Source organism: Bos indicus, chromosome 11 (assembly GCF_029378745.1).
Source record: "Bos indicus isolate NIAB-ARS_2022 breed Sahiwal x Tharparkar chromosome 11, NIAB-ARS_B.indTharparkar_mat_pri_1.0, whole genome shotgun sequence".
Classification (NCBI taxonomy): Eukaryota; Metazoa; Chordata; class Mammalia; order Artiodactyla; family Bovidae; genus Bos; species Bos indicus.
In genome coordinates this window covers 26,126,197-26,142,339 of record NC_091770.1, presented here as the reverse complement: position 1 = coordinate 26,142,339, position 16,143 = coordinate 26,126,197, and the positions used below count along the sequence as shown (strand labels likewise).

Sequence of the window (16,143 nt, the reverse complement as noted above, 5' to 3'; positions counted from 1 at the left end):
CAGGGGACCCTTCAAGGTCGTAAGGCTGGGGGACCCAGATTTGGCGCAGGACTCTTTTTTTTTTTTTTTTTCCTTCCAAAACTCAATTATACTGTGATCTTACCTCCGATGCTAGTGCATCTACTGAAGTAAGGGGCGGGTGGGAGTTGGGGAATATAATGCGTTCACTTCCAGCACAGTGCAAAGGTCCTTAACGTTTTCCCTTCCCACACTTGGAGCGTAAAGAACGTTTCTTTCGGTAGGCGTGGCAACCTGTGCTTGGAGCCGTAACAGACGGCCGCAAAATCCGCAGCGTGCGGAGAATTGTCCCACACTCCTGGATCGTCATAATCGGCCCTTCTGGAGAATTCCCGGGGTTTCTGGCTAGTTGGCCCAGCCGCAAGCCTTTGCGCTAACCTGGGCGGAGTCGACCTTTTCCGAGTCTACCAACTGAAACGTTTAGGGGTGGAAGGACTGAACATGCCGACATGAAGGAAATAGGACCGAAAGAGACGCCCCCTGAAATTATAAATCAAGCTATTTTATTATACAAATATCTCGTGGGGACGGTATGTCCTGGGAGAAGCAAGGTTTTCCATCTCCTGATTTATAACAACAGATGCTTCCCCCTACGTCTAGCCCGTCCAGTCGTTGGTCTCTTCCGCGCCGGGCAACCTACGGTCACGTGCCCCTCCTGTCCTTCTTGCTCGGCGTGCATCCTGCTTTGGGGACGACCGAGCCATGGCAGCTCTGCTGAGATCGGCCCGCTGGCTCCTCCGCGCCACAGCGGCCCCGTACCTCCCGCTTTCCCTTCGCCTCCTCGCGGGCGGCCCGGGCCGGCCTCACGCAGCCCTCTGTCTGCGCGCCGCTCGAGCCAGGCCTGTTGCCGGGTGAGTTCCCGGCCGCTTCCCCCGGCCTTCCTGTATGCAGATCGGCGGTACCCCCGGGTCCCTCCGGGGGCGAGGGCCGGGTCCTGCCTGTACTCTGTCCACACCCTACTCCCGGCTCCTGGGCCTGGCGTCCCCGGGTCTCCTACCGCACTCCCCATCTCCGAGGGGCGGAGTTTGGGTGGCGGGCATGATCGCCTCCAGAAGGTCACGGGCATGGAATGCTTCCGGCATGGGTTATAACCTTTGCGTTTCGGATTTGGTCTGTTTGCTCTCGGGCTACGGACAGCCTAGGAAGCTGAGGGGGGCTTTGAAGGCTGCTGCCGGGGGTCAGGTGTTACTGCTTAATCATTGAGTAGGTTGGGTGCTGACCCACGTGCAAGCCGTATTGCACCACCTGGGACTTAGTTTTCGAGAGCTTTGTTTTTGGGAGGGAGGGTAGGTTGGGAATTCTGGGTGAGCTAGGGATAGCTTAAAGGTGGAAGTTTAATTATGACCCCTTAGGGGTTTTGCCTGCGTTTTGAGTGGTGTTCACCTCAGTGTTTACGGGGATGTGAGATGGTTTGGGAGTTTTCACGGTAGGCTCCGTGTCAGTGAATGAATGAGCGGACACGTTCTAGGCACTCCGTGGGAGCTGGGGGTGCAAAGGCAAGTAGAGTTCTCAGTGAGTGTCAAATTTGTGAATAAACACCCTCATGGATTGAGGTTTATCTGAAGGTTAGTTTGGTATAGACTTTGCCAAGGAGAGGATATGGAAGCTTGATGAAAGTGTTAACATGACTACTATTCTAATCACCTGAGGACGGTAGATGGGCACTGGGGTTTTATAATTGAAGCAAAACTGATTTTGAAAGACTAGTGTTTATATAAATAAAGGTACTTTGGGAGACAGCATAAGGACTAAGAGCTGAGGTTCTGGAGTAGGCCAGGGCTGGACTGCAGGCTGCTCTGTATTATGCCACTGGACAAGTTAACATTTACAGGCCTCAGGTTCCTGTGATTGCACGGATCTTTGTGAATCAGGTTGGAAACCAACTCTGTGTGTAGAATTGTATGGAGAAAATGCTTTATGATTTCTTACACATCTTTGAAATATAGTGCACTTCTAACTTGGAGCCTACCTGGATTTTCTCATTAGGCCTGAACAGTTAACCTTTAAAAGTTGTGCCTGCTTTCACAGAACTACATCTCTTGGCTTTCAACGAGGTACTTTTGAGAAAGTTATGACCATTATTTACATTTTTCTAGTTCTTAACATCCTCTTGAGACCAGAGGATGGTGGAGGTTACGGTTCATCTTCACTCTTGTAGTTGAGGAAAACAGTGGAGAGAACAGTCTAGTAACAAGGGTGTTGGTCTGGGCCTTTGTCAGACCTGGGATCCATTTCCTTGCTGCATTACCTTACCTTAAAAAAAAGAAAATCCAGAATCCAGACCCTGTCAGTGTAAGCTGGAGTTCAACCACTGGACCACCAGGGAATTCCTTTACCAACCTTTTCTGATCCTCAGTTCATTGTTTGTAGAGGTAACAAGGCCTTTTCCCCCTTCTTTGTAAAACTCATTTCTTGCCATTCAGGACTCAACTTTAAGAGAAGACTCAACACTCAGTCTAAAAAATGACTATTTTAGTTTATCACAGCGTGTCTCACTTGTCTGATTTTATCTGCTTGCTGTTTATTTCCTTAGTAGGAAGTGAGTTGCAGAAGAGCAGAACTCAGTCTTGTTCACCACTTTGTGCTCAGCTCATAGCAAGTCACTAAAGAAGTATTTGTTTTCTTGTTCTCTTGGACTTAGAATACTTCTATACAGTTTCCAACCCACAGCCTGTAAGCATGCTCACCTTTTTCCTACCTGAAAAACAAAACCTTTCCTGAAACTAGACTTAACCTCTCATGCTTCCCAATCTCTCCTTCCTGTCTGTACTCCTCTTTCATTTGCTAACTTCGAATTCACTCTTTGACTCACGGTAGTCGCACCACTAGGAAAAGTTGTCATCACTTTATTTAACTTTATTATGTGTATTTAAATTTTAGAATTTGTGTGCCTTGAGGAACAGTTGCAAAATATAGGGTAGGGGGAGGCAGTAAATTAAATATCACCCTTAATTCTATCACCCACAAAGAACCATTGAGATATGTGGGTGTATATATCTTTTGAAATTAGATGTATGTGAGATATAAGATTATTTCATCTAATTTTTCAAAGGGACTTCTTAACCAGATCCTCTCTAAGGCCTCGACCTCTGGCATTAGTCTCCCATTTTCCCCTTAATGAAATCCCCACCCCCCCTTTTTTTTTTGATAAAAATTGATGACACCTCTCTTCCTTGATTTTTTTTTCTCTTTAAATTTTTTCTCACTTGCTTTGCTGTATCCTTTTTCCTCTGTTCATATCTTAAATGCTGATGGCCTTGAGTGGGGAGGGGAGCATTGAGGGATGGAGGGATTTGTCCTTAGTCCTTTGGTTTTCTCATTTTTTTTTTCATTCCCTTGGGTGACTTCTTCCACTTTTATTGCATCAGGCCATACTTCCCTACCTGGTGATGTTAACAGTTCCTCTCCTGGGTATGGACTGCCACTAGGTACCTCCAACCGGTTGAACTATAGGTACTTCAAACCCATACATCTCAAACTGGATTCATCACTTTACACCAGAAACTAATACACCCTTGTAAGTCAACTGTATTTCAATTTAGAAAATTAAAAAAAAAGTATATCAAACTGGATTCATCTTTCCTATTGTATCTGTTCCTCTTATGTTTTCCTGTTTTAGTGAACTTTGCTATTTCTATCAGTTTTCTAAAAGATTTTTCATTCATGTTTCCTTGACACCTCCCTGTCCCCGCCTCTTCTGCTGCTGCTAAGTTGCTTCAGTCATGTCCAACTCTGTGCGGCCCCATAGACGGCAGCCCACCAGGCTCCCCCGTCCCTGGGATTCTCCAGGCAAGAACACTGGAGTGGGTTGCCATTTCCTTCTCCAATGCATGAAAATGAAAAGTGAAAGTGAAGTCTCTCAGTCGTGTCTGACTCTTCGCATCCCCATGGACTGCAGGCTACCAGGCTCCTCCGCCCATGGGGTTTTCCAGGCAAGAGTACTGGAGTGGGGTGCCATCGCCTTCTCCAGTCTCCACCTCTACCCCTGTGTGTTGATTGCAGAAATGATGATGTTCTATTAGATCTGCTTCATTTGGAATAAGTCCCCGCCTTCTCCCCACATTATTCTGTAGTTCCCGTGATAATTTGATCATGTCATTGTCCTGCTTAAAATAGGACACGGTGGTGGCTCCCTGGTGGTGGTTCCAGGGTAAGGTGCTTCGTGATCTGGAGATGCCTGTGGAGCTGCCCTTCTTGTGAGTTCATTCCCATGCCATCCAGACTCTGCTTCAAAGTCCTTGACAGCAGGGCTTCTGAAACTCAAATGAATGCAGGAATTCTCGGGGGGTCTTGTGAAAATGTGGATTCTGGTTTTGTAGGTATAGATAGGCAGGAGACAGATTCTGCATTTGTAACAAGCCCCCGGATGATAAAGGTGCTGCTGGCCTGGGAACCAGCAAGGCTTTGATGGGCCACGTTCCACCTCTCTGCCTCTGATGGTGATTTCACTCTTGAAATATGTCTCCTCTGTTAAATCTCTGTTGCTGGCTTCTCACTATTGACCACTCCCTTGTGCGGAATTACTAAAGCATCAGTTAACACTGTTGGGTTTGTACCCACTAGCATTGCAGACTTCATTGTAAGCTCCTTGAAAGCAGGGGCTTTGTCTTTTTTTTTTTGTCTTGCTCTTTTTGTTTCCCCTGGTGTCTTTAACTTTGTGGCATATCGTAGATGTCAAATGTTTGTTGAGTAAATCAATGAAAATCTTAGACATTGAGGAAGGAATGTTTGTGAGAGGCAGAGGAGTTTGAAGGGGTACTCCCATTCATGTAATCCATTGGATCGCCACAAATTCACCTTGATCTTGATTTCCAGGAAAGTCTGAGAAGGACAGATGAGGATTATTGAGTGAAATTATAGAATTTATTCATCAGTCCTTATGTGCTTATCAGAGGAAGGGTAAGCTTTGAGCTAAATCAGTTTGGGTGGCAGGTCTGAATTGAGCATTGTCTTAAGGGCGAAGAGCACATACTGCCTTACGACAGACTGTTGTGACTTCTAAAATCGAAAGGAAAGAAAGGTTTTCCTTGTTTACCTCTCATTAAAAAAAACTGTTTCAGCAAATGTCAAAAGTCTGTCTTGGTTCCTTGGAGTTGCGATTCAGCCTCTACTCCTTTTATCAGTTACAGAGGACAATGGTAGGCATGTGTGGCTTATTATATTGATATATGTGCTGTCCATAAGAGAGGAATGTAATAATGTGGCATTTCAGAGACAAGAGAGTCATGTTTGAAATGTTTGCAATATGTTTGGTGAGAGTCATTTGTTTGGTGGTAGGGTATTGCTCGTGTTTAAGAGGACACTGGTAATGAGTAGTCAGTGTTAACAGAGGAAGAAATTGGGAGGTTGTACTTTTATCCTCTATGTCTCTGTGGGGTGGGATGTAATGGAAGTTGACACTGCAAAGGCCAGTCAGTTGATTAGAAAGTTGGTTGGAAGCCATTGGAGGGTTTTGAGAGGTATAGGTCTTGACAGTTTCCATAGACTCTGGGAGAGATAGGGACTGGGAATGGATAGACCAGTGAGGAACAATGTTTATACTGCAGATCAGGGTTAATGGGGCCTCAACTAGGTGGTGCAGAACTGAAGAGAAGATAGATTTCTTTTCTGAGAGAACAGGAGCTTGGCAAGGATGTTAGGAAGAATCGAGTTGGAGATGAGGTAAAGGATAATACCTTTGGTGTAGACCTTTACCATTGTCAAGTTGTGTGTGTGTGACTATATCACATATGCATTTTATCTTCTGTGCTTTGTTCTATTACAAATTAGGAAACTGCGGCTTAGAAGGGTGAAGAAATTTATCTAGAATCTCCACAGCTGGGATTCATCCCCAGATGCTGTGATTCTCAGTTCCCACATGTTCTGAATATGTTGTGGTTTAGGTACTGAAGGGATTGCTTATGGACATAAAAAGATTTTTTTTAAGGCAATGCCTAATACATTATAAATTGAGGAATTAAAGGCGATCACAAGAAAGTAAGCACATGATAAGATCTCAGAATGTAAACTCTGGAGTAAATATGGAGAATAATCTATCCCACTCTGCTATAGATTCTGCAGAGTATCTTGCTCCACATCACATTGTAGGTCCCAGCCTGGTTGACTGATTTATCACTTCCTATCAAAGCTGAGACAAAGGAGACCTGCCTCTGGACTGGAGGAGCCAGAGATGGAGGGGACATCTGAGTAGGTGGATAGGAATGCCATTGGCATTTCAAGCCAGGAAACTGTTATCAAGTGTAGAAGGGCTGCAAGTGACTTTTTTATTGTAAAATTCTGTTACTTACCATAAAACAAAGCAGTGTTTGGGGGAACAGCTTAACTGGGCAAGACTTTCTGGAGAAATGAGGTCTTGCAAAATTCAGGGAGAAAATAGTGCAGGGAAAAAGTTCATTGTGACAGCTTTACAAAAGATTTTTTTAAAAGATCAGTCAGATAAATTGAGTTGTTGTTCAGTCACTAAATTGTGTCCGACTCTTTTTGACCGCATGAACTGCAGCACGCCAGGCCTCCCTGTCCTTCATTATTGTCCAGAGCTTGCTCAAACTCATATTCATCGAGTCGGTGATGCCATCCAACCATCTCATCCTCTGTTGTCCTCTTCTCCTGCCTTCAGTCTTTACCAGCATCAAGGTCTTTTCTGATAAGTCTGCTCTTCACATCAGATGGCCAAAGTATTGGAGCTTCACTTCAGCATCGGTCCTTCCAGTGAACATTCAGGGTTGATTTCCTTTAGGATTGACTGGTTTGATCTCCTTGCTATAACTTAAATTTTGTTTTCAGCAAGAATATTAGAAAAATAAAGAGCTTGATGCAATAGTTATTTCAGAATACTTACTTAAGTAAATAAAGCTGCAGAATTAGGTCTTTGTCTACTTGGTATCCAAAAACATTGGATACCAATGGAACATTCTGTTAACAGAAGTGCAACATTTTGGGAAACATTGCGTTAATTTTGTCTTTTTACATTGATTCCTGTTTGGTAAATGCTATTATCTCTGAAATTTTACAGGCTTAGAGTTGTGATAACTTGGTCAAAGTTACACATCTTAGAATTCAGAGCCTGAATTCAGGTCAGTCTGCAGGACTCAAGCCCATGCTCTTAAAGCTGGTGTTTCTACTATGCCATGAAGCCTTCTGTTTTTGTCTCTAAAATTGATACATAATAGGCAGAGGATAAATTAAGTCTCTCTAGACTTGACTTTCACTTTTCACTTTCATGCTTTGGAGAAGGAAATGGCAACCCACTCCAGTGTTCTTGCCTGGAGAATCCCGGGGATGGGGGAGCCTGGTTGGCTGCCATCTGTGGGGTCGCACAGAGTTGGACACGACTGAAGCGACTTAGCAGCAGCAGGGTACTTTTATTAATACCTGAATTTTTCTCTCTTACATGGGAGTGAAAATTAACAAATTGTACTGGCAAGACTTGTTGCCTGGAATATGTAGCGAAATTAGATGGGGGTGTCAGTGGTATGTGCTTCTTTCCCATCTCCACTGCCCACCCTAAGTTTCTGTCCATCTCTCACCTGGACTACTGTAACAGCATCCTAAAATGGTATCTGTTTATTCTTACTGCCCTCTAATTTATTCTCCACCACAGCTAGACTGATCTTTTCAAAACAGACGTAGATCATACCACAACCCCTGTATCAGAACCCTAAAAACCTTCAGTAGAGTTCTGATACAGTTTTGTACTTGAGATGACATCTGTACCTAGAATAAAATCCAGACCCCTTACTTTCACAGTCCTCCATGTCTAGCCCAGCCTGCCTCTCCAGTATCATTCCATCTATTGTTCACTTGCTTGGTCTGCCGACTGTTCTAATTTGCTGAGAATACTCATCTTCCATGTCTAGATCAGCCTTCCTCTCCAGTATCATTCCATCTGTTGTTGACTTGCTTGGTCTATCTACTACTCTCGTTTGCTGAGAATACTCATCCTCTGCTGTCTGTATGGCTGTTTTTTTTTCATCCTTAGTTTAGAAATTTGAGTGTCATCTTGGTACATTTAATCCAAAGTAGAACTGTGCTGTTATTCTTTCTTGAAAGTCCCTTGTTTACTTCATTAGTAGAACTTAACATGACTGGTGAGTTTTGTTTGTTTTTTTAAAAATTTAATTGATTATCAGGTTTATTAATACTTACTTGGCTTCCCTGGTGGCTCAGACGATAAAGAATCCGTCTGCAATCAGGAGACCAGGATTTGATTCCTGTCCACACAAAACCCGCACACAAATGTTTACAGTAGCTTTGTTCGTGAAAGTGGAAGTTGTGCCCAACCCTGGGACCCCATGGACTGGAGCCGGCCAGGGTTCTCTGTCCTTGGGATTTTCCAGGCAAGAATACTGGAGTTGGGTAGCCATTCCGTTCTCAAGGGGATCTTCCCGATCCAGGGATCAAACCCTGGTCTCCTGCATTGCAGGCAGATTCTTTACTGTCTGAACCACCAGGGAAGCCCAATATAGTGGCCCCAAATTGAAAGCAACTTAATGTGTCCTTCTGTAGGTGAACTGAGAACAAATGGTGGTATAGCCGTACAAGGAAATGTTACTCAACGCTAAAAAGAAATGAACTATCAAGCCATGAAAACACACAGAGGAATCTTAAATGTATGTTGCTAGGTGAAAGAAGCCAATCTGGAAAAGACTGTCCACATTTCAGAAAAGGCAAAACAGGACCAGTGAAAAGTGGTTGCTTGCTTGTTCAGGAGGAGGGGGAGAGAAGGAGCAGGTTAGACACAGGGCATTTGTAATGCAGTGGAACTATTTTGTGGTTCTGTAATGCATGTCATGTAATTGTCAAAACCCAGAGCATGGATATGTACACACACACAGTGAACCCTGTTGTAAACTATTGGTCATCATTTGTAACAAATATATCACACGAATACAGAATGCTGATAGAGGAAATCGGGTCAAGGGGAAAAAGGATATAATATATGGTAACTCTGTACTTTCTGAACAGTTTTTCTGTGAACTTAAAAATGCTGTGAAAAAGTAAGATATTTTAAAAAGTGACAGGCTTAATAGGGGAGTCCAATGGAAGCCTATATATAATAGGCTAATAGTAATCAGTCTAATAATAATCTAGCCCTTGTACGTTTTTGAAATATGGTTGCTCAACTATAAAATCATTGTTTTTGCACTAAAGGGTCAAAAATCACTAGCAGCAATTAGTAAAAAACAAAGGCAAAAAAAAAAAAAAAAAACAACAACCTGAGAAAAATTACTTTTTAAGTGCCAGATTTTGTCAGAAAATTCAGTGGTAACCTGGATGTTAGTAGTGAGTGCTGGAGTCTCAGGAGGAACCTGAGAAGTTTTAACTTAAAAAATATAAAGGAGCCATATATGACATGAGTGGCATGATGAAATGCTTTTCCCTTATGTGTTTATGTCACTGGGTCATCAGGATTTGGAGCAGGGCATTTCAGCTGGTGCAGGCCAGATGTGTAGGTTCCTGCCTTGCCGTGGACCCACCTTAATCCCTGCACGTGTTCTTTCCTTTCTGTTACAACATACCTGTTGTTCTAGACGGCATGCGTGCCCAGTTGCACAGTCATGTCTGACTGTTTGTGACCCCATGATGGACTGCCAGGCTTCTCTCTCCATGGAATTTTCCAGGCAAGAATACTGGAGTGGGTTACCATTTCCTCCTCCAGGGGATCTTCCCAGCCCAGGGATCGAACCCGTGTCTCTTGCATCTTCTGCATTGCATACAGGTTCTTTACCAGTGCACCACCTGGAAGCCCTAGCTACAGAATTCTTTTTCTTTCAGGGTGTGTTCAAGTGAATTTGAAAATAAATTGTGACTCAAATAAAAAAAGATAGAAAACGCAGTCCTACGAGGAAACACTGGAGAATCCTTTTGAATAATGAAGAATCCTTTGGTTTATTTATTTATTTTTTTTTTTTCTTCCAATTTTATTTTATTTAAACTTTACATAATTGTATTAGTTTTGCCAAATATCAAAATGAATCCTCCACAGGTATACATGCGCTCCCCATCCCGAACCCTCCTCCCTCCTCCCTCCCCATACCATCCCTCTGGGCCGTCCCAGTGCACCAGCCCCAAGCATCCAGCATCATGCATCGAACCTGGACTGGCAACTCGTTTCCTACATGATATTTTATATGTTTCATTGCCATTCTCCCAAATCTTCCCACCCTCTCCCTCTCCCACAGAGTCCATAAGACTGTTCTATACATCAGTGTCTCTTCAGCTGTCTCGTACACCAGGTTATTGTTACCATCTTTCTAAATTCCATATATATGCGTTAGTATACTGTATTTATGTTTTTCCTTCTGGCTTACTTCACTCTGTACAATAGGCTCCAGTTTCATCCACCTCATTAGAACTGATTCAAATGTATTCTTTTTAATGGCTGAGTAATACTCCATTGTGTATATGTACCACAGCTTTCCTATCCATTCATCCGCTGATGGACATCTAGGTTGCTTCCATGTCTTGGCTATTATAAACAGTGCTGCGATGAACATTGGGGTACACGTGTCTCTTTCCCTTCTGGTTTCCTCAGTGTGTATGCCCAGCAGTGGGATTGCTGGATCATAAGGCAGTTCTATTTCCAGTTTTTTAAGGAATCTCCACACTGTTCTCCATAGTGGCTGTACTAGTTTGCATTCCCACCAACAGTGTAAGAGGGTTCCCTTTTCTCCACACCTCCTTTGGTTTAAATATGTAACCCTTCTCCTCAGTTTATTTTATAGTAGAGTCATATTTTGACTTAACTAAATACAGCTAAACACACTTACACGTGAAAGAGATTTGACAGCGTTAAAGATTTGTGAGAAAAAAAATAGCTTTAGAATGTTCAGTCTGCTGTGCTGGTTTATTAACATCTCTGTTTTCTGCCTGAATTTTGTTTGTTTGATGTTACATGTTAAAACTGCATTTTGAGTAGAGATTTTATTTTTATGCTCCTCAACAGTTATCAGATTTGGGTTGTATAAAAAAAAATTGACAAATACTACACTTCACTACAATTTTTAAGAACTGTCTATTTTTATTTATTTGGCTGCTCCAGGTCTTAGTTGCAGCACTCTGGGTCTTTAACTGTGGCATGTGGGATCTAGATCCCTGACCAGGGATCGAACCCAGGCCCCCTGCCTTGGGAGCACGGAGTGTTAGCCACTGGACCACCAGGGAAAGCCCCGATTTTTAAAAGATTTATTTTTATTTATTTGGCTACTTGCGGCACACAGACAGGGTCTTCGATCTTAGTTGCAGCATGTGGGATCTAGTTTCCCTGACCAGGGAACGAACCCATGTTCCCTGCTTTGGGAACACAGAGTCTTAGCCACTGAACCACCAAGGAAGTCCCTTCACTATGATTTTGAAATTTCTTATTTAGCTTTCATTGGTGAGCAGTATTTTACACTCAACTGAACCTGACACATTGTTCTGGGTGATTTAAAATATTTTGTGTTTGCCTGACTAACATGGGGATAGGTTATTAATAACTGATCTCATAGATAAAACAGCCAATAAAACTTTTGAAAGTAAGGGATAAATATATGTAGCAATATGTAGCAGTGTATCTTCTGTGGTTCATAGGTAAAAATCTAGTATTAATACAGTTCATTTAACTAACTTTAATCAATTAGCCATCTACAAGTGCTGATCATTAGATTTTCTAATTAAGCAAGATGACATTGTTTTTAGTTAGTATTCTGATTTTTTCCATTGTTTTCCAGTCTGCTGTTTTACGTTGGTGGCATCATTGATGGCCAGAGTGGTTGTGTCTTGTCCCGGGTCCCAGTGGTAGAATTTCTAGTTGGGTATTGATTACTGCCTGTGTTATGCATAAACTTGTGAAACTACTGGTGTTACTTTCTTTAACATTATGTAACATTAAGTTTTGTGATTGGTTTTTCAGGTTAATAACATAAGAAGTGAACAATTTTGTTTTTAAACTCATGAGTATGTATTTACTTTGGTAGTTGATTGTTCAGTTCAGTTGCTCAGTCGTGTCTGACTCTTTGCAACCCCATGGACCGGAGCACACCAAGCTTCCCTGTCCATCACCAACTCCCAGAGCTTGCTCAAACTCATGTCCATTGAGTTGGTGATGCCATCCAACCATCTCATCCTCTAATTGACTGTGGTAAAAAAAAAAAAAAAATGTGACATGTTAAAAAAAACTTGATTGTTATCGTAAGGGCTTTCTTGAATTAACAAGTAGAGTGTTTTTTGATGTATGGCAAAACCAATACAATAATGTAATTAGCCTCTAATTAAAATAAATACATTTAAATTAAAAAAATAAGTAGAGTGTTTTTACATTATTACTTAGTTAATATTTGCTTAGTGTGTATTCTTTAGTTACACTTACTGACTACTTCTGAAAAGTCTAAGGTATTTGGGGGTAAATGTGTAAATCTCTGCAAATTAGATGATTTTATGTGAGATTTGACTGTATGGGAAGCTCTCATTCAAAGATACATGACAGGGCTTCCTTCACACATAAGGATTATTTCTGTTTCATGTTTGTAAGTCAGGTACAGCCTGTGTTTCTACAGTGTGAAATGCCTCTGATTTCATGTTTTGGCCTGCATGTTGGACCTGCTTTATTAAAATAAATGGTTTAAGGGTTGTTTGCTTTTTGTAAACCCATACGCTAGTCTGGCCTTAATTTATTAACTTTTTTTTTTTTTTACTTAAATGTTTTAGATTTATTTAGACAGATGGGGAATACTTTTGTCATTAATGATAAAAAACTACATACTTTTATCTTGGAAATGGGTCTTATTAATAATTCAGTATCTGCACCTAGAAAATGTTCAGAGTGCTTTAGAATTCTTCAGAATTTTAGGTATATTTTAGATCTCTTGTTCATTTGTAGAGGTTAGAAGAGCTTTGTAGCATAATCTTCATTTTTCTTCATTAACTTGGTTTTGGATAAGGGAGATTTAAAAACATACCATATTGTCTTAGTTTGAGATGATTCCATGTGGGAGGTTATCAAGAGACATTGTCAGACAGTTATTCAAGAGGTTACTTTGTATACAATTTATGTGCTTGTGATTTTATTTAAAGCAAAGGTCAAAACTTTCTTCCCTACCAATTTATACTTCTGGACATTTTTGCTATTATGCTATGAATTTAGGTATTTAGTAACTAATAAAAAAGCTTTGTATAAATTTTACTCACAAAGATGACCTATGTGGATAGTAGTTGACATAGTTTATTACTAATTGTGTTTCATTTTGTAGAGGTCTACTGAGCCAAGCTAGGCTACATTCCATTGCTGCTGAAAAAAAGAATGATCTTCAGGAGGAGCCCACCTCTTCTCATAGAAGGAATGCCAGCCAATTTGATTGGGCTTTAATGAGGCTAGATAATTCTGTCCGAAGAACTGGCCGCATCCCTAAGACTCTTCTACAAAAAGTCTTTGATAACACCTGTCATTCAGGTATTTCAAGATTTTTTTTTTTTTTGGCGTCCCTGGGTGGGCTCGAATATTTCAAGATTATCTATTCAAAAAGTTGAACTTAAATTCTGGTTTGATGGTAAGCTCATTACAGAGCACATTATTTGGTACTTTAAATTTTGTCATTTTCTATTTGTGATTTTATGTTATGGTTGTGATTTTTTTTTCCCCCCCAACTCAACAGAGCAAAGTTTTGAGTGAAACATTTTGTTTTGCATGTTTATTTCAAAATCAGCAAATAAAAATTGTCTTTTCCCACAGTTTATAAAAGAATCACTTTCAGTGGTAAATTTTCTTGGAAGATACTAGTTTTTATCTTCTCTTGCATAGTGTCTGCTTTCCCTAAGATGGTCACATATGAAAATTTTCAGAAAGACTGAAGACTGATAATCATTATTTCACTTTCGTTTTCACTTAGCTGTTAACATTCGAGTCACTTATGTAACTTTGATAATACGATAGAAACTTACAGGCCCTCAGCCCCACTCCCACCCACCCCCGAAAAAAAACCTGACCACACAGGCTCACACAAAATCCTGCATGCAAGCCACACGTATAATTTTGTGTATAGTTTTGAGACCGTTCACCAGCTTTCTAAAGCTCATCCACGATTTCAGTCACATTAAGAAGCTATAGAATCTAATGATGAGGAATACCAAAGAAGTATCAGTAATAACTGGCATTTAAAGACAGTTTTTATCATTTTCTGCCTTTGATTTATTGAGTTACATGGATATCACAGCAGTCAATTTTAGAACATTTCTATCACCCCCAAAATAAACCTCCACACCGCTAAACATCAGCCCTCAAACCCGCATCCCTTCTAGCCCTAGACAGCCGCTAGCGTACTTTCTTAAAGGTTTGCTTATTCTGGATACTTTATATGAACAGAATTTTGGCAATAAGTGGTTTATTTTTGTTTTGAAATCAGCTTTCAGGGACATGTGGCTTAAGGGAGAAGGAAGTTAGTGTTTGTAAGGGATTGTAAACCTAAATTGAATATTCATGGATTTTAATTGGGCTGCTTTGTACTATTTGCATAAGATACTGAGAACCGTAGCCTTTCAGTTGCAAGAAGTAGTGCATATAAATTAGCTCCTTTGTATTTATGTACTCTGTAGTCTTACAGATTGTATAGATCTCTAACCTTAGCTTCCCTAAGAAAGCAGACCAATTTTTAAAACTTTTACTAACATTTTAAATGATACCTGATGATTGAAATAGGATTTTTCTGATTAGGACCCTTTTAGTATTATCTTTAGTGAGGCAGGACATTTTTAAGTATTTACAGATTTCAGTTTAGGTTTATCTGTATGATACTGGGTATGGTGTTAAACATTAACCATCAACCTGTTTTCATAGGTAGCCCGGGTGGTAATCAAGCCTTGCTACTACTGCGCAGCTGTGGGTCTCTCTTGCCTGAACTAAAGCTCTCTGAGAGAACAGAATTTGCTCATAAGATATGGGATGAACTTCAGAAATTGGGTATGATTGTTTGAATATATGATGTGTATAAAGGGTGTGGATATTTTTTTCTTGTAGTAAAAAAAGAATTTCTGTGCATAAATGTCATTCAGTTTTATGAAGGGGTTTACTTGATTCATATTTTTCTTGTGTGATACGACTTATTTGGTGAGTTATAGTGACATCTAGGGGCATTAAGAATAAAGTAATTTTTTATAACAAGTAATACTTTACAGGTAAGTTAAAAAGAACAAAATAGAAAGACATTTGGTCTGTCAAAGATACAAATGCACATACTGTTTGACCAAGTAGTTCTGTTTGTTAAAATTTATTGACATATCAAGCATTTCAGTGTTTTAATATGTTTTATTTTTTAAAAATGTCTTTCGAGGTATACTTGATTTACAAATTATTTTAACTTCAGGTATACAACATAGACCATTTGTTAGAATTTAGATAGATATACTCACATGTGCAAAAGGATATTCTTCATTGTAGCTTGTTTGCAATGGTAAGAATTTGGAACCAACTCTAATGTCCCTCACTAGGGGCATTGGTTAAATAAATTAGAGTGTCTATAAAATGGAATATGGTGCAACCATTAAAAAAAAATGGAGTTCTTCATATACTAATGTGGTGTGTTCTCCAAAATATAGTTAAAAATTAAGATGAAGAAGAGGATGTATAGTTGGCTACCATTCTGAAGAAAAATGTTTATATGTGTCTGTGCATATGATAAAATGTTTCTGGAAGGGTAGTATACACTAGCTATAATTTTTACTCTACTTTTTTCTTTTAAAATTAAACTATAGTTGATTACTCTGGCTTCCCAGGTGGCTCAGTGGTAAAGAATCCGCCTGGCAATTAGGAGACCTGGATTTGATCCCTGAGTGGGAATGATCCCCTGGAGGAGGAAATGGCCACCTACTCCAGTATTCTTGCCTGGGAATTCCAATATCTTTTTATACGTTTTCAATTTGGGACTGTGAACATAGTACCTATTCAAAAAATAAAATCGTGTAAAAGATAATTTGATAAAATTCAATGTTCATTCCTGATTTAAGAAAATCTTCACAAACTATATATGTCTGTATGTCAGTCACATAATTTAAAGACGCATGTTGAACTAGAAGTACTTGTGAGAAGGGGTTATATTCTCAAATAGAAAAGAGCCCTTACACAGTAGTACGACATTTAATACCTCAGTAGAAAGA

General features: G+C 40.4%; 1 protein-coding gene across 1 annotated transcript in view; it reads left to right on the top strand.

Annotated features, from left to right (window-relative positions):
- The first annotated feature begins 672 nt into the window (after positions 1-672).
- LRPPRC (leucine rich pentatricopeptide repeat containing) overlaps positions 673-16,143 on the top strand; it is a 100,286-nt gene continuing 84,815 nt past the window's right edge. The window contains exons 1-3 of the mRNA XM_070798575.1: positions 673-869; positions 13,248-13,447; positions 14,828-14,950. Of these exons, the coding sequence (XP_070654676.1) occupies positions 721-869; positions 13,248-13,447; positions 14,828-14,950 (472 nt within the window). The 5' untranslated portion in view covers positions 673-720. The remainder of the gene's footprint in view (positions 870-13,247; positions 13,448-14,827; positions 14,951-16,143) is intronic.